Source organism: Eschrichtius robustus, chromosome 3 (assembly GCF_028021215.1).
Source record: "Eschrichtius robustus isolate mEscRob2 chromosome 3, mEscRob2.pri, whole genome shotgun sequence".
Classification (NCBI taxonomy): domain Eukaryota; kingdom Metazoa; phylum Chordata; class Mammalia; order Artiodactyla; family Eschrichtiidae; genus Eschrichtius; species Eschrichtius robustus.
In genome coordinates this window covers 791,169-814,041 of record NC_090826.1, presented here as the reverse complement: position 1 = coordinate 814,041, position 22,873 = coordinate 791,169, and the positions used below count along the sequence as shown (strand labels likewise).

Genomic DNA, 22,873 nt, shown 5'->3' with positions numbered 1-22,873 from the left:
CGCGGCCCGCAGTGGGGGCGCGGAGCAGGGGCCCGGGGGGAGGCCCAGGCCCAGCAATAAGGCTCCCCAGCCCCGCGGCGGCAGCCCCGGTTAGGCGCCTCACTGTGACTCCCACCCCTGCTGGTCAGTAAATTCTCCAGAAAGCTCCAGCCTCTGCTTCTTCTTTTCGCCTCTGACCCAGGGATCCGCACATCAGCCATGAGACAGTCACTGAGACGTATCTGTCAGTTTTTATTAGATTCTGGATAAAAAGACCCCCAATTCCAATCCGGGAGAGCTTGGGCTTCTGTGGGCTGGACAGTCCCCCTGCTCCGCACATCCTTGGCCATCGCATGTCGGTGGGCTGGCTCTCGGCACCTGGGTTTACGGGTTCACAGACCTCAAGGGCACTCCCCTCCCGAGGACAGCGGTGGGCACACTGGGCTGCACAGAGGCCAGCTCTGCTCATCATGGGCTCGGTTCTGGCCCTGGGAGGGACTGGGCAAGGTCAGGTCCCCGCCCTTGGCCGGGCCCCCGACTGTTGGTCACAGCTGCAGCAGCCAGCATCTGCCTGGGAAGCTGTGCTGCCAGCTTGGCTGCTGCCCCAGGCATGGCGGACAGTGCCTGCTCCCCGTCTGGGCCGGGCCTGGAGGGACACGTCTCCCAGGAGTGTCCTGGGGACGGCTGGGGGGTCAGAGGAACCAACCCCGCCTCAAGGCTGCACAGCACAGCTGGTCCTGAGCAGAGGCCTTTAACGCTGCCCTGCCGCCCTGGGCCTGACCAGAGGAAGATCACACACGCCAGGAGGGGGGCGGCTGTGTGGTGCCGCCACATCCGCTGGGAGCCGGGCGCCTGGGTGTTTCTTCTTGGTGATGCCACCTGGTCCGCGTGCTGCAGGCGTCCAGGCCCGTCTCACGCGGCCTGTGAGCTTGGGAGCAGGGGCCGGCTCCCCTCCGCCTTCAGCCACTGCATCTTCTGCTTGTGCTGCTGGATGGCATCCTGGACCCGGGCGTCCATCATGGCCTCGGTGAGGACCCCATCCTCAGAGGCATATGCCATGGCCTGGCAGGGGAAGGGAGCACTGAGGCAGGGCAGCAGAGGGGCTGCCCGCGTGGGGGAAGGGCTTCAGCCTGAGGCTTCTCAGGGCCCACCAGTCACCACTCACCCGTGTAGGCCACGGCCTGACCCAGGCACAAGGCAGCCTGGCCAGCCCCATCCTTGCTGCACTTGCCGCCCACCATGGAGATGCCCTCCAGAACCCAACTCCTCTGGGGCAGGGGCGGGCGGGGGCAAAACGTGGGCTGCTCTCCGGGGCCTGCGCTCGGCTGCAGGAGGGGCCTGGCCGCTCAGCCCAAGGCGCACGCCAACACGCGGCCGCACACACGCGCTCGCAGGTGACCCTGCAAGCCCCGAGCGGCCGCCATCCCCGCGCCCCCGGCTGGCGCCAGTGCTGCCTGCTCCCCTGGCTTCCTCAGTGACTTTCGAAGAAGAGAAACCCAGAGGCCCGCTGTCAGGGAGCAGCCCAGCGCCCAACCGCAGACCGGAGGGCCCTGCCCCGTGGATAGCAGGGCTGCGCTCAGGGCCAGGGAGCAGCCGACAGACCCACCATAGGCCACGCAGACACCAGAGAGAGGCAGAGCCCCTGGAGCCAAACTGCCCTCCACGCGGAGCACCCGGGGCCCCACTGTCTGCAGATGGTTCTCCCAGAACCGCGGGCTGCTGCAGTCCAGGCCGCCGGCGGCACTCTGCACCTGCGATGCCCAGGCTCCCCGGCCGTGCACGTCCAAAGTTCGGCTCATCGGGCCCCAGTGTGGTCCACAGCACTTTGGCTGCCAAGGCAGGTCACCTCTGGCCAGGCTGCACGCCTCCTGGGTGACCCAGTGCCCCATCTGCTTCCTGTCACCCAGCTTGTGGCTCTGACATGTGCACTCAAGTATCCACTGAGCAGGGAGCCCAAGCCAGTCCAGCTGTTTCTCTCTAGGTCCCTCAGGAGCCTCAGCCCACGCAGGACACAGGGAGCAAGTTCCCACCATCTGAGATGACCAGTCACTTTGCTCCCCCAGGCTGGCCCCATCCATGGGACACGGCTGTCCTCAGCGCCTGGCTGAAGCTGTGGAGGGAGGGGCCGTCCCTGAGGCCTCCCGCGAAGAGCACGAGTTCTGCAAAGCAGCTGAGGAGGTGGGGTGGCAGCCAGAGGGGGTCCCTGGTGGGAAGGGGCAGGTAGAGGGTGTGCAGCGACTTTACCAAGGAGAAGCCAGGCGGGCACCACGGTAACCAGGGGATCCAGGCCAACATCCCTGTGACGTGGTGTGGATGTCTGGTGCCCCCTGATACGACGTGACCAGAAGGGGACCTCACCTCTGGTCTCCTCCAAAATCCCACAATCCCAGTCCGCTCATGAGAAAGCTATCAGACAGACCCAACGAGGGACGTCCTACAGCACTCCTCAAAACTGCCGGGACCGTCAGAAACAAGGGACGCCTGAGAACTGTCACAGCCCAGGGAAGCCCGAGACAGGAGGACTGAATGTCATGGGCATTTGGGTGGGTTCAGGAAGAGATCACGTCTGAGGTGGAATCGAGGGATGTGGTGAAACGGCCACAGTGTAGAGGGAGCTGTGCTAGCCTTGCGACATTTCTGTGAACCTGGAATTATTCCAAAACAAACAAATTCACTGAAAAAAGCTTAAAGGAGAACTAACACCCATCCTTCTCAAACTCTTCCAAACACTGGGGAGAAAGGAACACTTCCTAACTCACTCTGAGGCCAACATCACCCTGATACTAAAACCAGACAAAACACCACACAGACCCAGAGCCTCTGTGAAAACTGATGCAAAACCCTCAACGAAATACTAACAACCAAACTCGGTAGCATACTGAAAGGATTATACACCGCAACCAAGTGGGATTTTTTTCCTGGAGTGCAAGGATGGTTCACCTAGGGAAAAATCAACCTAGGTAAGTAATTAACAGAATGAAGGACAAAAACCACTTGATTGTCTCAATTAATACAGAAAAACATTTGGCAAAATTCAACACCCTTTCTTGATGAAAACAATCAACAAGGGGGAATTCCCTGGCAGTCCAGGGGTTAGGACTCCACACTTTCACTGCCAAGGGCCCGGGTATGATCCCTGGTCAGGGAACTAAGATCCCTCAAGCCGTGCAGCGCAGCCAAACAAACAAACAATAAACTAGGAATATGAGGAAATTTCCTCATCCTGATAAAAGCCGTATAAGAAAACATCAGCAAACATCATGTCAATGGTGAAAGACTGAAAGCTTTTCCTCTGAGATCAGGATCAAGGCAAGGATGCCCGTTTTCACCACTTCCAGTCAACAGAGCACTAGAAATTGTAGACAGATCAATCAAGCAAAAAAAAGAAATAAAAGACATCCAGACTGGAAAGGAAGAAGTAAAATTAACTGTCTGCAGGTGATATGATCTCATTATATACAGTAAACCCTAAGTAATAAATTCAGCAAAGTTGCTGGACACAAAATTAACGCACAAAACCATTCGTGTCTCTACACAGTAACACTGAATAATTGGAAAAGAAATTAAGAAAACAATTCTATTTACAACACCATCGAAAACAATAAAATACTTAGGAGTTACCTTACCTAAGAAGGTGAAAGCCTTGTACACTGAAAACTAGAAAATGTTGCTAGAATTAAGGACGTGAAGACATAGGAAAATATCTGTGTTCATGCATTGGAAGACAACGTTGTTATGACGTCAGTACTACCCAACGCAATCTACAGATTCAATGCAATCCCTATCAAAATTTCAATGATGTTTTTCGCAGAAATTAAAAAAAAAAAATCCACCCCAAAATTCATATGCAATCTCAAGGGGCCCCAAGCAGCCAAAACAATCTTCAATAAGAACATGTTGGAAGTCTCACATATCCCGATTTTAAAATCTACTACAAAGCTACAGTGATCAAGACAGTGTGGTACTGGCACTAAGACAGACACAGGCCAGTGGAATAGAACAAAGAGCCCAGAAATAAACCCTCACATATGGTCAAGTGACCTCCAACAAGGATGCTGAGATCACTGAATGGAAACGACAGTCTTTTCAACAAATGGTGCTGGGAAAACTGGATTCACATACAGAAGAACAAAGTTGTACCCTATATACAAAAATCAACTCTAAAGGGATCAGAGATCTAAACATAAGACCCCAAACTATAAACCTCGTAGATAAAAACAGATGGGAGAAGCTTCCAGACATTGGATTTAGCAATGACTTGTTGGCTACAACAGTAAAAGCAGGTGACAAAAGAAAAAAATAGATAAAAATCGGACTTCATCAAAATTAAATACTTTTGTGCTTCAAAGGACACTATCAACAGAGTAAAAAAGGCAACCCACAGAAAACGGGAAAATGTTTGCAAACTACTATCTGATACAAGGTTAATATCCAGAATACATAAAGAACCCCTACAATTCAACAAGAAAACCTCAAACAACCCGGTTCAAAAAAGGTCAAAGGACTCGAACAGACCTTTCTCGAAGGAAGACACACACGGCCAACAGGCTCATGACAAGATGCTCAGCATCACTGATCAGGGAACGCGAATCAACGGCACAGCGAGACACCACCTCACACCCATGACCGCCATCAAAAAACAGAAACCAGTGTTGGCGAGGATATGGGGAACCTGGGACGCAGGTGCACCACTGCTGTGGAAGACAGTACGGAGGTTCCTCAAAGAGCAGACACAGAATTACCGTGTGAGCAGCCATTCCACTTGTGAGAATGTGCACGACAAAACTGCAAACAGGCTAAACCCCTTCACAGCAGCACTATGCACAACAGCCAAGAGGTGGAAACGACCTAAGTGTCCATCCACAGCTGGATGGGTGCGCAAGGGGCATCCACCGCACTCTGGGGTACCAGGCAGCCCAACAAGGGAAAAGACTGACACCTGCTGCAACACGGATGAACCTCGAGGACACTGTGCTCAGTGAATAAGCCAGTTACAAAAGGACAAATCCTGTATGATCCCTCATCAGGCCCCTGGAGGAAGCACACTCAAGAGACAGGAAGCAGGAGGGTGGGGGCCAGGGCTGGGGGAGGGAGTGAGCGTCTAATGGGGACAGGGTTTCAGTTCAGAAAGAAGAGAAAGTTCTGGAGACCGGACGGTGGTGATGGTTGCACAACAGTGTGAAATGTGCTCAGTGCCAGAGCTGTGCATTTAAAAATGGTTAAAATAATGAGTTTTATGTTAAAAAAAAAAAAACCAGTAGGTCCCCATGATAGGTAGCTGCAGGGTAAGAAGCACGGACTTGCACTGGCAAAACCATCACACAGGGGTGGCAGCTGCAGCGGGGTCCATGCGACACCAGCAGGTGGGCTTCAGGGAGCAGATGCACGGGTCCCGGGCTGCTCAGCCCGGAGGGAGGAGGAGGGTGGGCAGGAGCCACCACAGCAGCCCAGCCCCGTGCACCTGGGGCCACAGGGGAGAAACTCCAAGGGGACACACTGACATGTTCTGTCCCAGACGGTGGGACCCCTAAGGCGTTTTGGCCCTCTCTCGCAGGGGGTGGGGGTGGGGACTAGCAGACATGCCCAGGGCCCAGCTGCCCAGGGGCTGGACACACAGGGGGAGCACCCACGGGCTCTGGGGCTCCACACGCAGACGCTCACCCTCCCACGCGCGTGCGGGGTCCACTACCCTCAGCTCCCCACACGCAGGCACACACAGGCCTGTCCCCTGGTTCCCCAACGAGCAGGGAGAGCAGGGCAGGGCAGGGCAAGGTGGGGGAGGGGAGGTGTGCCAGGGTGTTCCCCACCACTGGGACTGAGCGCCACTGGGACTGAGCATTTGTTGGCCCTGAGCTCACGCTGAAGCCCTAACCCCCAGTGTGGCTGCACGTGGAGATGGGGCTTCTAAGGAAGCGATTCAGGTTGGGTGAGGTCCTAAGGGTGGGGCCCTGATCCTACAGGACTGGCGTCCTTGTACGAAGATACCCCCAAGGGCTCTGCACAAGCACACAGCAAGAAGGCGGCTGGCTGGCAGCCAGGAAGCGGACCCGCATTGGAACCCCCCTCACTGGCATCCCGATTTGGGACCTCCAGCCTCTAGAACCATGAGATGAATGTCTGTTCAAGCGCCTGGCTGTGGGATTTTGTCACGGCTGCCCAGGCTAAGCCACCCTGTTCGCCACTTTGTTGGTCGTGGAAACAGCCAACCTCGTGAGGCCTGGTTCCTGAGTGAGGCCAGCCTGGAGCAGAGCACCCTGTGACTCACAAGAGGACAGAGTTTGCAATCTGGAGCTGTTTGTTACAGCAGCATGACCTAGTTCATTCTGACTAATACAGCCCCCCTGTGTATCTGGGCAAGGATGTTCAAATCCAAGCAGATGTCTACTTAGCATTCGTGCTAAGTTGACAGTGGCCAGGTTGTCACGTGGCCACTCAGCACCCTCCACCTGGCAAGGACCACAGGGAAACTTGTTCTGAATGGCTGCACCCAAGGCTCCTGGGGGTCAATGGGCTTCCCTGCCCTGGGCACCCTTGGAACCACTGCTGGGATGTTTCAGATGAAAGCCTGGGTATTGGGAATGACAAGGGCCACTCTGGCCTGTGTGCCCTGAGCCACAAGGTGAAGATGGAATCACCTCCCGTGGTCCAGCTGTCCTCAGACCCTCAGGACTCAGCAAACCCATCCAAAAAGCCAGAACACCCGAGGCCTTCACGCCCCCGCAGACAGTCCTGAAGGCAGCAGTCTCCCTCTCGGGGCTGGGAAGGAGACGCCTGACTCCTTATCAGGGCAGTCACCTCCTGGCTCCTCACGTCCTGTGCCCTCGGATGAGCCCGCCGACAGCTCACGGATGCTGCATCCCCGGCCCAGGCTGTGTCCCCCGGACCCTCCACCCATCTGCAGTTTGCTGTGCCAACTGTCCTGGGCCCCAGCTTGGGACAAAGCCCAGGCTCCTGAGACACTGAGCTTGATGACCACCGGACATGCTGCTGATTTGAGAGGGCCCCGTCTGACCTGGGCCAGAATGACACTGGGAAGGACCATAATACGCGAAGCCACGGACGGCCCTGGCCCATCCTCCCTGCTGCGGGAGGCAGAGAAGGGTGGTGGCAGGAAGGGAGGGCATCATGTCACATCTGTGCAGAAAACCACTCAGAAACATCCTGGTGGGGGGGAGGTGCAGGTGCCAGCCCAGGCACCTTTCGACCACTCTGAGGGCCCCTGGCTCGGTCGGGCCCTGGCCTGCGGGGCGCACCCCCGGCTCACCTGCCACGCCACGGCAAGCTGGGAGATCTCCCGGCCCGACATGCCCTCCGTCAGCTGTGCGATCTCTGAGCACTTCTTCCCGTAGTCAAACTGGGCCAGTTTCAAGCGCCTGGTAAAGAGTTCCCAAGTGATGTCTGGGCGCCTGCAGGACCCAGGCCAGAGCAGAGACCCGTGAGGGACCCAGGCTCCCACACAGACGGAGAGCAGGAGCCTGTGCTGGGAAACCCCAGGCAGGACATGTCCGACCCCCTCACTTTAATGAGCTACCCCCTGCCCAACGTCCACTGCTGGGGCCAGGTCTGGCCGTTCCACCTTCCTACCCTGCTGGGCATATGTCCCTTCCTCGTGGAGCCCAAGACGGGGCCCGGGGAGGGGCACATGCTGGGCTCACGGGCGGCCATGGGGCCACTCAGGATGTGTAAGAACAGAGGAGCTCTGGGGGCCTGTTCCCAGCTCCACCGCCTGCCTGGGGACAGGGGCCCCGCCCAGCACTCAGACAGCAGCCGAACTCCTAATCCCGCCCCCGCATGCGGACCCCAGGCCCAGTCAGGCCTGGCTGAAGGCCCAAGAGAGCCCGCTCAGACTCCTGTGAAAAAGTCCTCAGGACCTCAGGCTGCGTGCAGTGTCCAGGCTGCAGCTGGGCTAGGACGTGCCACCGGGAGCTGGAGGCAGGCTGGGGAGGTGGGGGACTGGGGCCAACCAGGGGCAAAAGGGAAAAGAGACCCAGATAAGAGAGCTTGGGGGCAGCTGACAGACGGGTGGCAGTGGCAGGCAAAGCCCGCCGCAGAACAGAAGACGGCTCGGCAGCGCCAGGTGGGAACCAGGTCAGTGGGGCTGAGATCTGGTCCCCGGAGAGGGTTACAAATAGACCAGCGCTGGCTTATCTGGAACGCTCCCGACAACAGTGAGAGAGGGCCTGGACGAGCAGGGAGGGCACCCCCGACCTGGTGGGCCCTGCTGTGTGCTGGGGAGGGGCCCAGAGGGAGGCTCAGCAAGGCCAGAAATGGGCCGTCACAGCCCGTCACTGCCAGGGCCTGACTGCGGCCTGGATCTGAGCGTTTCAAAGGCAGGGCGGGGCAGCAGGGCCACCAGTGATGGGCGGTCATTACCCCACACGTGAAACCCAGGGGCACGGTGACGGGCAGGGAGCGGCTGTGGTGGCGGGGACACTTACTGCTTTCCTTCTGTGGCTGGTTTAAGAACATACTTGTCAAAATACATTCTCACCAGGCGCTCCCGCTCCTCCCGCTGCGGCAGGTCGAAGCGGACCATCTCGCCGATGCGGTCATTGATGGCCCAGTCAAGCTGCTCGGGCTGGTTGGTGGCCAGGACCAGCATGAACCTGCAGCCGGCGCACGGCGAGAGCTCAGGGTTCCGGGCCAGCAGAACCCGCCGCGCGGCTTCCTAACACGCGAGACCCCGCCGCACGGGCGCTGCCCTCTGCCTCCCATCCCTCCCCGTCTTGCCCCAGCTCGTGCTTCTCCCCGACTGGTGGCCCAGCCACGGAAGCCTCCCTGTGTGCAGGAGGGACGGGGACGCAGGGCCCCAGGTCTGAGACAGACCCCTGCCCCTCCCACACCAAGTGCTGGGGTCTTGAAGCCTGGGGTTCAGCTAAGCAGAGGTGCCAACTCAGCAGGAACTCGACACGCCCCCCGGAGGTCTCACTGGGGGTAGGGTCTCCACCGGCAGCAGCTGCAGCGGGCAAGGCTAGTGGCTCTGGCGTGGCAGCCACGTGGCTGACCGGCAGGGCTAGATGCCACCAGCGGGCAGGGGGCTGAGGGGCCAGCCCAACCCTAGGGCAACCTGTGACCTGGGGCCCCTGGCTGTGGGGAGAGCCCCTGACAACGCATCTCATGGGCAGCCGGAAATGCCCAGGGCCTGAGCCAAGGGCAGTGGCCTGTGGACGGGCCTGTGCCCCTCGGCTCTGCCTCAGAGTCCCCAGCACGTTGTCTCCGCAGCTCCACAGACGCCCCACGGCGCCCAACTGGCCATCCCACTGCGTCTGGCCACGTGGGTCAGGCGTGAGCCTGCTCGGTCGGCCGCCCCGCAGCAGCCGCGTGAGCTGAGGCAGTGCCACGGCCCCCGCACACGGGTTCTCCTCACTTGCTGCTGTGCTGGCCCGTCCGGTGCAGGAAGGCGTTCAGGGTGGCCCTGAGGTCCTCGCTGATCTTCTCCTGCAGAGAGAAAAGTCCGGCGTCAGGTCTGCACGCCGGAGTTCTATAAGCAGCCACGGGGGCGCTAAGGAAAGGCTCCGCAGAAAGGCGCAGCCCCCGCCCGTCCACGACAGAATGAATCTAAATTCGAAGGCTGAAGCTCGACTCCAAAAAGACGCTAAACTTCCACTTTTCAAACAAAATGGACGAACAAAGCGCAGCTGAGGAGCAGGTCCCGGTGACCTTCCCAGAAGTGCAGACGCCGCGGCCCGGGCCGCCCGCCCTGCCTGCTCCCCGGCGGCCGGCCCGGCCCAGGCCAGAGGGCGGCCTCCAGACACTCACAGTCGCTCGCTTCCTGAGAAAGGCGTCTGCTTCGTCCACGAAGAGCAGGAGGCTGCAAGGGCAGGGCCACGTGAGCCGGGTGGGGCACGGCCCCGCGGGAACCCCAAACCTCGCGCTGCCCCCACCGGGACCCAGACCTTGGCTGCAGACGGGGGCGTGTCAAGTGCCAGTGTCACGAGAAAGTAACTAAAAACAGGCTGGTGACCCCTTGTCTTAAACGTTTTAAAGTCTCCGGGACTGGGCCTCCCTGGTGGCGCAGTGGTTAAGAATCCGCCTGCCGGGACTTCCCTGGTGGCACAGTGGTTAAGAATCCGCCTGCCAATGCAGGGGACACGGGTTCAGGCCCTGGTCCGGGAAGATCCCACATGCCGCGGAGCAACTAAGCCCGTGCGCCACAACTACTGAGCCTGCGCTCTAGAGCCCATGAGCCACAACTACTGAGCCCACGTGCCACAACTACTAAAGCCCATGCACCTAAAGCCTGTGCTCTGCAACAAGACAAGCCACTGCAATGAGAAGCCCGCACACCACAACAAAGAGTAGCCCCCGCTCGCTGCAACTAGAGAAAGCCCGCACGCAGCAACCCTGACCCTAACCCAATGCAACCAAAAATAAATAAATAAATAAATAAATAAAATTTAAAGAAAAAAGAAAGAAAAAAAAAGAATCCACCTGCCAATGCAAGGGACATGGGTTCGAGCCCTGGTCCGGGAAGATCCCACATGCTGAGGAGCAACTAAGCCCGTGCGCCACAACTACCGAGCCTGCGCTCTAGAGACCGTGAGCCACAACTACTGAGCCCGTGAGCCACAACTACTAAGCCTGCACCCTACAGCCCACGAACCACAACTACTGAGCCCGTGCGCCACAACTACTGAGCCTGCATGCCACAACTACTGAAGCCCACGTGCCTAGAGCCCGTGCTCTGCAACAAGAGAAGCCACCACAATGAGAAGCCTGCGCACTGCAAGGAAGAGTAGCCCCCGCTCGCCGCAACTAGAGAAAGCCCACGCGTAGCAACGAAGACCTAACGCAGCCAAAAATAAAATAAAACTAAGTCTCTGGGACCAAGAGGCTCCCGGACCTTGGGGACAGGCTGTGGGGAAAGTCACCAACCCCCCTTCCCAGCAGGAGCCCCAGGGCCACCCAGGAGGCACCCGGCTCACCCTCGCCGGCTGGTGCTGGCCCAGTCGAAGACCTTGTGCATGGCGGTCACGCCGTCCCGCCCCATGGGGGTCACATCCCCACCCGTCATGATGGCGTAGTCCATGCCTGAGTGCAGCGCGAGTTTCTGGGTGGGAAAGGCACTTTAACGTGTGCTCCGTCTGCCCTCCACCTCACCTCCCCACCTCCCCGGTCGCTGGGGGCCAGACCGCGTGTGGGGAGATGCCCTGCCTGGAAGAGCTGGGTAGGGGCCACCTCCCATGTGTCCCCTGCCCACAGCACCTCTTCCCCGTAGGTGAGACTCCACAACCCCCAACTACTGTGCCCTCACCCTGGCAAACAACGTCTTGCCAGTCCCAGGTGGTCCATACATCAGGATATTCCGGTATAGACTCCTGTTCTTCTTGGTGTTCCTCGTGGCAATGGCGATGTCCCGCACGCGAGCCTCCAGGCTGGGCTGCCAGGGGACATGCAGGTTTGGGGGCGCTCTGCTGCTGAGTCCATCCCTCCTGAGCGCCTGGGTCTGCGCGAGAGGCCGCCTCTCCCTGGCTGGGGCTCAGCCAGCAAACCGGACTCCAGGAAGGTGGAGCAGCCCCGCCCGGGCGGGAAGGTCCCAGGGAGAGGCAGCCCCACTTACGCTGAGGACGACGCCCTCCAATGCGTCCTGAGGCTTACTGAGGAGCCGCCTGCTGACCTGCGGGGGGCGGGGGTATCAGGGTCAAGGGCGGCGCCCACGGTGCAGCCACCCCAGAACACGCGTTACCAGCTTTCCTGGAGGAGAAGGCCGGCAGGGGAGACTGTCGGCGACGCTGACCTCTAGCGACAGCCCACAGCACTGCCCGTGGGTGCACAGCACCCATGCCAGGCAGGAAGCCTGGCTCCCCTTGAGGAAGGCAGCCGACACCGGGCTGCTTCCAGCAACTTCTTACAGGAAGATGGCTTGCTGGAGCCCCAGGAGTTTGTATACAACCTCCAGCCCACTCAGGGGGATGGTCACGCCGACAGACCCACAGAGGGACAGAGTGGACGGGCGTGAGGGTCCCCCCAGTGCTGACGCCACACGGACAGAGGAATAGCATCAAGAAGAAAAAGCCAAATGCAAATCAGTGAGCAGGAGAACAGGGCAGTACTTGGGTAAAAAGGGGAAGGGGCCCCGTGTGTGATTCGGCTGTAAGGCCACCCGGACCCAGGAGGCCCACGGTTACCTGCACGGGGTGTCTCAGCAGCTCCAGCAGCGTGATTCGAGAGGTCTCCCGCACCAGGGACGGCTTCCCCAGACGGGTCTCCACGTAGCGCCCTATGGCCGACGTGGCGTTCTTGGCGGAATAGATGCCAGCGGCCAGCAGCGTCAGCCCAGCCACCTGGAACAGGGCAGAGGAGGCAGGTGGCGCCCACCCCATCCCCGGCAGAAAAGAGGGGCTCCCCCACCAGCTCCCTGAGTCTCAGCTGGGCCACACCAGTACCTTTCCAAAGGGCAGGCACTGGTGCGGAGATGAAACGGATGCCCGGCACCCCTCCCACACCCTCCTCCCAGCCCCACCAGGGCCAACACTGAGCTGTTCCGAGCGCCCCAAACCCAAAGGCCGCATCACTTGTGGCTTTCCAGTGGCAGTGGGGGGCGCGGGAGCAGCGACCACCTCAGCCGTAGGTCTGTGAACGCTCAGAGCGCCAGGCGCCTCTCACGGCCAGCAAAGACCCCGACACGTGACACAGACCGCAAGGAAAACGGCAGCGGTGTTTACCGTGGCTGTCACTTTGTCCCAGTCTGTCACAAAGGCATGGAATCCTTCACCAAACACGGTGCCAGCCGTCCTGCAGGGGAAGCAGTGGCATGACCGGGAAGGAACCGGGCTGTGCCCGCACGCCTAGCCCAGGCTCCAAGGTCAGCCCCAAAGGTCACCGCAGAAGGACCTGCCAGGGGAGTAGTGGGGTGCCTGCTCAGGGGAAGGGGCAAGAGGATGCCCGCGGGGCACGGCCTCACCTGATGGACTCCAGGATGGTCTGGCGGTGCTCAGCAGCCTTCAGGCGGATCTGCTCGCGGGTGATGTCGGCGTTGTCGCGCTCAGCCTTGGCCCGGGCACGCGCCTCGGCCTCCACCCGCAGCATCTCGTTCTTGTGCCGGAGCTCCATCTCCCGCTCCACGGTGGCTGCCATGGGAGAGCGGGGCGCAGCGCTCAGCCCGAGGCCCGCGGCCCCCCGACCCAGCGCTGGGGCTGAAGAGCAAGCCCAGGGCACCCCCCCACCCACCTCGCCCGAGGGGCTCAGCACGCCCGCTGCTTCATGCCGCTTGGGAAGCGGAGGACCTAAAGCGAGGCCCGTGAGCTCCCAGGCCCGGGCCCTACCTCGCCGCAGGGCCTCCTGCTTCTGCACCGACTCCTCCTGCTTCCGTAGGTTCTCCTCGTTGAGAAGTTGCTGAACAGGAGCCACAAGGGGAAGGGAAGAGCTTCGAGATTAGGAAACGGTCAACATCACACCAACAGGTTAGCTGCTCCGGCCTCAGAGATGTCCCATCACGCCGGGGGCTCCGACCCCAGGGGACGGTCACCTTGAGGCCTGCAGGCTGCACGGCCCGAGGCGGGAGCCGCGGCCCCCAGCCTAGCTCGGCTTCAGAGCAGCCCTGACCCACAGCTGTCCTCACAAAACAGGCTTTTGGCTGGACTGTTTAATTTAAGAACTAAAATGCCCACAACAGGCTCGACGTTTGAATGCCCCCCACAGACCCGTCAGCCAGGGTCCCACCTGGGAGACCCTCCGGGCGGCGCGGGCAGACACCCACCCCTCCCACACAGCGGTTGCTGCCGGGCGGCCCCTGCCCTCGGGGAAGACGGGCCGCCGGGCAGAGCTCACCTGCTGCCTCAGCTGGTCCTCGTAGCGCTGCCGGGAGAGCCTGTCCTGGTACTGGGCCCTCTAGGGAGGGAGAGGGCGGTGTGAACACGGCCCGGCGCAGAAGCCAAGGGCCCCGCCGAGCGCCCCGCGCCCCCACCCCCGCCTCCTCACGGCCTGGTGCTGCCGCGTCTCCTCGCTCAGGGTCTTCCTCCGCTCCTCGGCCTGCGCGCGGATCTGCTCGCCCTTCAGCTGCTCCACGGCCGCCTCGTACTCCTGCGCGACACACCGGCCGCCCTGAGCCCAGGGCCCAGCCAGGCCTCCCGCCCCAACGCCCCTCCCCGGCGCGGGCTCCAAAGGAGCCGGACGGTCTGTGCAGCCCCTGGGCAGGGATGCAGCCCGGCCTGCACCCCACAGGCCTGTGGGCGCTCAGCTGCAGCCTCACCTAGGCCCGGGAGGACCCAGACCCACAGGCAGAGAGAAGCCAGGAAAACGGACAGGACCAGGCCCCAAAGCAGCCAGACGATCTCCTGGGGCGCCTGTCACTCCCCCAGCCCCCTACACCGTTTCCGCTGGGCTTATGCCACGTGCTCGCTTTCTGATTCGCTTTACAACAGCCCGTGGTGGAGGGTAGAGCCTGCGCCTTTCCTACGCTCGCTCACTACGTGCTCAGAGTGACGGCAGGAGTCCCCCCCTCAGGGAGACCAGACTCCTCACCCACACCTGCTCTTCCAGATAGTTCTGTGCAAAACTCAGGCCACACACCTGTCTTTGATCCCCGCTTCCCTCAAATCCTAGAGGGAGGTGCTGCACCCACCGCCCATGTTCTGTCTGTCCGGGGGCCCCTCAGCCTCGGGGCTGCAGCCCACCTCTGCCAGCACCACACCCACACTCACCTTGAGCTTGGCCTGATGTTCCAGCTGAAGCGTCTGCTCCTGCATCTGTGCCAGACTCAGTGCCTCCTTGGCGTGTCCTGCAGCGGGGGCAGGTGTGTGGGCATCCGGACACCGGGCGAGTGTTCACGAGTGCCAGGGGCTGCTCAGGGACACCACAGCCCACCTCGACCTGAGCGCACGCGTGGCCACCCTGGTTCCTGCTCAGACCTGCTCAGCCACCCCTCCCTCCAAGGGCCACCTACGTATGCTCCATCCCCAACAGAAATCGTGTGTGTGAGATCCGCCCCCCAGGGGACTGTCACATTCCAAAGGGTTCCATCAGAGAGGCTGCCCCCGCCCACCTGTTGACAGCAGGAGGGTCAACATGGTGGTCGTTTCCCCATTAAACAAAAAGCAAGCCTGTGGCTAGAACGTCCTTTATTTTTCAAGTGCAAACATTTTTCCTGAGCTTCTGATACCTGTTGCTGATTCACAGACAGGCGAGAACGTAAGGGGCAAACGAGGATTAAACCAGAAAGAAGGGACTTCCCTGGTGGTCCAGTGGCTAAGACTCCGTGCTCCCAGTGCAGGGGGCCCGGGTTCGATCCCTGGTCAGGGAACTAGATCCCATGTGTCACAACTACGAGTTCGCATGCCGCAACTAAGACCTGGTGCAGCCAAATAAATAAATGTTAAAAAAAAAACAAAACCAAAACCCAGAAAGAAGCCGATGCACGCAGGCTGACAGCTCTTCACAGGCCACATGTTAGAAACACGTGTGTGTGTGACTGACGTCTTCCAGGTGTATTCTCTTCATCAGTGGAATGCACATGTGGAAATACGTGAGTGTCCGGTGCTCTCCTTGCTAAAAAAGCCTGCACGTCGGGCCTCTCTAATAGATCCGTGATGACACGGTTCTCCTATGCGCCACGCTTCACTACAAAAACTTTCTAACACATAAAAGCACGGAGAGAAGGTTGGGACCCCATGAGCCCACCCCCCTGATGCTACCACGCTCCCAGGTTGCTGCCCACACGTCCACCCTTCTACCCCCCACCACAATCTGTCTTATTTTTTGAGGCCTTCCGACCCATGTAGTGAGGTGGAGAAAGCACGTAAATCGCTCAGCGCAGGCCCCCTCGAGCCCGCCAGTCACAAGCTACGACCTCAGAGTCAGCCTTCACATTCCAAAAGGAGGCAAACTTTGAAATTCTGGGCACGGTGAATGGGCCAACCCCCTCAACAAACCTAAGAAATTAGGTCTCGTGTCAGAAGTCTGTCGTCATCTGAGGTTTCTTGAAACCCAACCATTGTCTCTCAAGCTCCTCTGCAAGCCTCTCTTCAATCATCAGATGATGACTGAAATTATCTTGCAAACCTAATACATCTAATATACTTAATACCCACTCTGAGGAGGAGAGTGTTCCAGCTAGGCCTAAGGAAACAGGCTGCTCTGGGCCCAGGCCCAAATAGCCACATGTTTTGAATGTCCCTCCCAGGATCTGAGAACCAGAAAGGCTGGAGACCTTTGCCCAGGATGTTCTCGTGGCCCCAGCGGGAAGGCGGGGACTGAGCCACAAAGTGCCAGGCCACCCCCTCCTCAGACAGGAAGATTGTGCTCACCTCTGCTCACAACAACGCTGCTCTATAAGATCTCCTTTGAGAATAGAGCACCTCTGCTTAAAAGTTTAAGAGCCACTGTATCCTTTCAGCTATTATCTACTCAGCATGTGCTATGTTCCAGACCCTTAATATTAATCTTGACACAAACTGTTAAAGCCACAGGAAAAAAGAAGGTTGTAAGAAAAACCCATGGGCTTAGTGAAGGTACACTCACCGCTGATGTCTTGAAGGCCTGGGTCAGGAAGGTCATCAACTGGCCCAGGGCTGCTTGATCTGTTGCTTTATAGACCTCGCCTACCTGAACGCTAGCCTTTTCCAATGATAAATGCAAATCTGCTTTATTTCCCTTAAGACCAACGACTCTCAAACACGTCTCCTTTCTTAAGCGGAAAACTGCCGAGCAACCACCGCGGACGGATCCCCGAGCTGGCCACCCTTGGCCGTTCCACGTGGAGACGGCAAGAGGCGCTAACTGGAGACCAGGGTGCAGCCCTGCCAGCTGCTACCTGTAGCCTCTGAGTCCCCTCGGCACCGGTTTCCCCACTTGAAGGACGCGTGGCAACCGGGAAGATGCCAGAGGGTCAGGGGATCCCGAACTTCCCTGCACGCAGGGTGGCTCCGGCGGGCTTACCGCTGGAGACCGGTTTCCCCCCGACGGCCACTCGCCGCTCGATCCCTCAGACCATTAAGGGCCACCGTGCCCCCGAGCCCGCCGCCCGGCCGCCCTGCCCGCGCCCACACCCCGCACTCACGCGAGTGCTCCAGCTCGCGTGCCGCCTTGGCCGCGCGCTCCAGGCCCGTCGGGTCGAAGTTGCTCCATTTGTCCTTGGGCGCAGGCCGGTCCCCCGCGCCGCGGTCCCCGCCGCCCTCGGCCCCGGGCTGCACGGGCGGCAGGGGAAGCGGCGGCCCCGCGCCTTCGCCCTTGGGGCCCTTGATGCCGAAGAGCCACGACATGGCTCGCGAGCGCCACGCGTCGCCGCCGCCGCCGCCGCCGGAACCCGGAGCCGCGTGGACGCGCACGGCGCAGAGCACGGTCCACGCGCCGCGAGCCGGCGGTAGAGACTGCGCAGGCGCGGCGGCAGCCCTTCCTCCCGGGCGACGGATGCGCGTGAGGTCCATGTCCCCCGCGCGGCCCTCGGATTGGCTGCGAGAACCGTGACGTCACGGCATCGCTGCAGCGATTGCAGGAGCCGCGGAGGGGGCGGGTAGGCCGTCAGGGGGCGGGGCGAGGTGCCAGGTGACCGGGGTTGGTCAGGGACGAAATTGAGGGTCTGGGCGCGTGCGCGCCCTTGGGTACGTCATTTCCGCGTGGCAACGACACCAGCCCCGTTGCTATGGGCGCCCACAGAGTTCCGGCCCCCGGGGCCGCAGAGAGGCCAGTGCTGGAGCCGAGGCCACTTGATTGATGCGCGGCGTCCCGACCGAGGGAGAGGCTACGAGAGGAAGAGTGTGGGACGCGGCCGATAGGCGGGGGAGGACCCCGCCCGGGGCGGGCGCGGGGTCGGGGGGCCGGGGACTGGGGCCGAAAGCAGGCGCCGGCGCCGCGGGCTGAGCGGCCCCCTCGGACAGCGGAGCACGGGCCGGCCGTGTCCAGCGCAGGGCGGGCCGCCCTACGGGCCGGGCGTGTCCGGCGCGGGGCAAGCCGGCCCGGTGCTTAGTGGGTCTCGGTGCTAGCGCATAGTCAGTGCTACGGAGATGATGGAAGGGCGGAAGCGCGGCCCCGGCCAATCTCCCGCAACCGTCAGTAGAATGAAGGGGTCTCCCTTGCCTCCTCTTCGGCGTCACAGCAAAACTCAGCGGTCCGTGGCTGTAGGTAAAGTGGCTCCCAAGGGAGGGGACAGAGCTCTGCAACCCCAGAAGTATGGGACGGCAGAGCCCCCGAGGCCCCACAGAGGGCGCCCTCGCGCAAGGAGAGCTCCTCAAGGCCCAGGGGTCCTGGCTCTGGTCACTGCCTGGTGAGGTTTCTCCTTGGGAACCCCCCGAGGCCACGTGCCTGCTTCAGGGACCAAGGTGCAGGCTGGACCGCCTGGGGCAGAGGGAGACAAGGATGGACACAGGCCAGCCTTGCTCTAGAACCCAGTGTCCAAAGTTAGCAGAGATTTCTTCTTGGGCCAATATCCAAGTTGCCCCTGCGTTCTTTCCCTGATGGAATTTGTTGAGTTCCCAGTATTATACGGAGTTTCTCCACTAGATTGAAAACAGTCTTAATCTTAAGCCTGAAGAAAAATAGGAAAAAAAAAAAAATCTAAGATAATTCTGTCTGGGGTTTGTTGTTTGTTTCGTTTCCCCAAATGAAGAGAAAAACCAAAGATGTCCCTCATTGGCCATCATCAAGGTCTCTACAGACCAGCCACAAACCATACAACCAATAGAACCCCAGGCTGGCTTCGCTGGATAAAGAAGAAATGGTTAAGAGAGGTGAAGTCCTGGGTCACAGGCAACTCTCTAGCTCCATCCACAGGCCAGCATTTGGAAAGCTTGTGTACTTTTGTATGACAAGGAGTAATTGAAAATAAAGCTCTGCGTTTAAAAAGTCAGTTTCAGGGACTTCCCTGGTGGTCCAGCAGTTAAGACTCCATGCTCCCAATGCAGGGGCCCTGGGTTGGATCCCTGGTCGGGGAACTAAGACCCTACATACCCCAACTACTGAGCCTGCATGCCGCAACAAAGGGCCTGCATGCTGCAACGAAGACCCAGCACAGCCACAATAAATAAAAAAATAACAAAAAATTAAAAAGTAATAATAATAAAAATTATTTTAAAATAAAGATCCCGCATGCCGCAACTAAAGATTCTGCATGCTGCAACTAAAACAAACAAACAACAAACAAAAAATCCCACATGCTGCAATTAAGACCCAGGGCAGCCAAATAAATATATATTTCTTTAAGTCAGTTTCACAAAAAAGTCAGTTTCGTTTAACTTGGCTTAAAAAACAGAAATCTTAAGTTGTTGTCTTAAGATTTAAGTGCTTGCACTTCCTCCCTTTGATGGAGGGGTTCCTTCCAGGTTCCCTCATCAGAGCAGTGCGGCTCACACTTTCCGATTTCCAATGGACCACGCAGAATGTCCCGTCCACTTGTGTTTATCACTTGAAGTCTTAGGTGGAAGCCACTAGGCAGGACAGACACAGCTTTCCTAAAGACACTAAGTTAATAAAAGGGAATTAGGATGATGCTTTCTACCTGACGTGTTCATGTTTGACAAACGTGGGGTTCTCAGCCGCCCATGCTGCGCTGTTTTGCTGACAGGATTCCCCCAACATCCCCCCTCCCCACAGGACATTTTTTTTTCTCTGAAGGAGTCCTCCAGCTTTGAAGACCTGGAGGAGAGACTGCAGAAGTTAAAGGTGCAGGTGGACAGCTTGGCCTCCAGCCTGACCTTGAGCCCAGGGTGAGGGGACACAGCTGCCCCCGAGAGCCCAAGCCAGCAGGAGCAGAGTGGGCCCCACCCAGGCCCAGTGCAGAGGACTCTGCCCCCAGAGCCTGGCCAGCAGGTGTGGCTCCTGAGTCCCCTGCATCTGGCCAGACCCTTGGGGAGCTGGGGCTTTCCGTCAGGCCCCAGGACTTCCCAGCACTGAGGCTGCAGCGCCAGCTGCCCAACCTGCCCAGTGTCTCCCAGGGACAGAAGCCTGTCCACTTGAATTTGGAGCCCCCCAGCATCACTCTTCGGTCCTGCTCTCCTAGGACAGTTGGGCCTTCAGGGGCGGATCTCTCTCCCTCACGCAGCCGGGCCCCCTCCGCTCCCATTCTCTTTTCAGGTTCCAACAGGACCTGCTGGTTCCAGTCTCTGGAACCCCAGCTCACGCGCCCCAGCCCAGCCGAAAGAAAAGCTGCTGGCCCGGCCTGGTCCCCCGGGGCAGGGCCTCCGGCTGCTGGTCCCCACCCTACCCACCAAAGCCCTCTCCGTAGGTCCCCTGCAGCTCCTCCCCTCCTGGCTCCGGGGTGAAGAGGCTACGAGGGGAGGGAGCACGGAGCCCTCAGGGCCTCATTTTCCTGCATTGTGTTTGCTCTTGGCGAGCAGGCAAGCAAGCGGCTCTCCCCTCCCCCCGGGAGCCACGCCCCACCTCCCCACCAGCTGGACCGACAGGCCCACCCAGCAGAAGGCCAGCACAGCCAGGCCATCCCCAGAGGCACGCAGGGTGCGGGGACCCTCAGCACAGGCGCTCAGCTGCCCGGCCACCACGCTGAGGACAGGAGACATGCCGTGAGCGTTGGCTGCCCCTTGAAGGGCTGAGCTGGGACCTCTGCCTTCCCAGGAGAAGAGCCGGGTCAGCTGCATAGTCTGGACAGACCTTGGAAGCAAGTCGCTCAAGCCCTGTGGCACTGATGGAGCCCCGGTGTCGTCTGGGAGGGGCTGGGAGTGGCGCCTTTGGGACCAGCCTCCAGTGCCCTCATGTCCAGTAGGGGCTGGCCCTGGGGCAGAGGAAGAAGCGGGCCTGGGAGCTGGCCAGGGCCCCAGGCCCACAGCGAGTTCAGAAGCTCGTGGCTCTCACCCCCTCCCTTGGGAAGTGCTGTGCACCCCGCGTGCGGCACCAGAGCCGGGTGGTCGTGGCCTCCGCTCCCGTGGACACTGTGGTCAGGGGCTCAGGCAAGCCGCTGGCCACCCACTGCTCTCCCTGTGCTCGTGCACACACCTGGTGGGGACGGGAGCCTGTCCTTCCTGCGAGGCTTTAGTGTCTGTGGCTAGGACGATATAATTTGTCATGGGTGCATTCACGGACACTTCTGAAACATAAGCAATGAGTGGCAGGAGTTTTAACTCCTGGTGAGAACATGTCAGTGAACAGGGTTCCCGCCCGCCCCACCCCGCCCCTGCCTGGGAGACCTCAGCCCTCTCCCTTCCCAAGAAGGGCTCTGGCCCGGGAGCCCCCTGCCGACGGCCGGCAGCCAGAAGCACACCCTGCCCTCTCCACCTCCCACCTAAGGACTGGGACCTGCGGGGGAGGGTCTCCAGGGTTGGGGGGGGCCCTCCTCACCACACTCACCTCTAGGGGGAGCTATGACTTCCACTGGCATTTTTGTTTTAATGGATGTTGGAAGAAAATTTTTCATCCCAGAAGAAAAGCACAGACACACCGCTGTCGGCCTCAAGCTTCCTGAGCTGCCCCCTCACCACAGCAGGAGGCTGTGAGGACTCACACGTCTCACTCAGCGGCCTGACACCATTTATTTCTGTCGCCATGGTAACAGCTCCTGCTCCAGGGAACTACCAGTGGCTGCACCACCCACTTATGGACACCCACCTCCGGAGACCTGATCCAGACCCAGCAGCCATCTGGCCTTCTCACAGACAGCCTTTGTCCATTACCTGGCCCTCGCAGCTCCCTGCCGTCAGGCAAGCCCTGGGCTGCAGGGAAGACCCCACGCGGGATGAGTGTGACATGCAGCCTTGGGGAAATCCTTGGCTTCTCCTCGTCAAGTTAGGAAGTGGCAGCAACCTTCGTGAGTGTGAGAACTGTGCCCGCCCAGCATCACCAGAGGAGCCTCCCTTTGGGGTCCCCTAGAAGCGGCAGGATCCTCCCCCGCCTGGCCCACTCCTGCCGCAGGCACCGGGGCTGCCATGCGGATCATAACCTCCTGCACGGCCCTTTCTGACTTTCAGGTGCTCCCAGAAGCTCGCAGTTGCCTTAGGAAGTGGCACGTGTAAGTCCCTGCAGGCCTCAGCCTGGGCCCCAGACCCAGAGTGGGCCACGGAGCCAGGGCCTGCGAGTCAGGGGATGTAGAGGGAAGGGGTGGAGACCGGGACAAAGCTGTTTCCTGGAGACTCTTTCCAGACGTGGCCCAGACTCCAAGACCTTTAAGAACTGCCTGGGATGATGCAAGGGCGGCACTTCCGAGACAAGGGCTTCCCGGAGGGGCGTTCCTTGGCCTGGTGGTGGGTGTGGGGCTCCTCTCTCTGGGCCTCAGCGTCCAGCAGAGATGAGGCGAGGCTGGAGCCTCTTCCAGGGGGTGGGGGCGTGCGTCTTCCAGCTGCTCTGCCCTCTCTCGGGGTTGGAGGCATGTTTTTGGGGAAGGGGCTCACAGCCCAACTTGTCTTTAGTATGTGACTGAGCCACTAGGAAACGCCCCACCAGCACCTCCTGCTTTTTCTCCTGCCGCCTGCACGGTGCACCGCAAGCTGGGCTCAGGGGTGCAGCATGAAAGGGGTGCCCCTCTGGGTGCCCAGTGGGCTGTGACCCGCGAGCACCCAGGGGATTGGGGTGGGGGATGCAGGCCTCCACAGGGGGAATTCTGCCCATCAGGGATGGATCAGGCCCAGGTCCCAGGCCCGGGGAGGGTTCCCCTCCCTGGTCAGTGCTGTCTGGGACCCTGGGACCCTGCTGTTCACGCTCACCAGCCTTGGGATGGGGCCAGCTGCTGAGATCACAGGAGCCTCTGACCCTCAGCTGACTGCTGAACGCCGCTCAGGGTGTAAGCAGAAACCTGCAGTGGCACAGTCCAGTCCCAGGCTTCCCTCAGCCTGCCTTGAGGGGGTTGGGGGACATGGAGGAGAAACAACACCCACCCACACGGCCCCACCACCCAAGTCTGGCCTGGCCAGACACTACCATCTGCCCCTGCGTCTGACTCATCAACTTAGCCCCGCTCCCCACTCTGCTCACACAGGCAGGGCAGGGGTCTCTGGGTTCACACACAGCCTGCCCCCAC

General features: G+C 60.1%; 1 protein-coding gene across 2 annotated transcripts; it reads right to left on the bottom strand.

Annotated features, from left to right (window-relative positions):
* Positions 1–211: 211 nt before the first annotated feature.
* LOC137761762 (ATPase family AAA domain-containing protein 3) lies at positions 212–17,265 on the bottom strand. 2 transcript variants are annotated; one of them, XM_068538674.1, is made up of 16 exons: positions 16,976–17,265; positions 14,622–14,698; positions 13,900–14,001; positions 13,750–13,809; positions 13,245–13,314; positions 12,884–13,049; positions 12,645–12,714; positions 12,108–12,263; positions 11,540–11,596; positions 11,234–11,359; positions 10,905–11,029; positions 9,739–9,790; positions 9,347–9,417; positions 8,418–8,585; positions 7,244–7,385; positions 212–1,041 (listed from the first exon to the last, which is right to left on the bottom strand). In XM_068538674.1, the coding sequence occupies exons 1-16, from the start codon at positions 17,175–17,177 to the stop codon at positions 892–894; spliced, it is 1,794 nt and encodes a 597-aa protein (XP_068394775.1). In that variant the 5' UTR covers positions 17,178–17,265; the 3' UTR covers positions 212–891. The 2 variants fall into 2 exon arrangements, with proteins under 2 accessions (XP_068394775.1, XP_068394776.1); XM_068538675.1 differs by having other exon boundaries at positions 7,244–7,352.
* Positions 17,266–22,873: the final 5,608 nt, after the last annotated feature.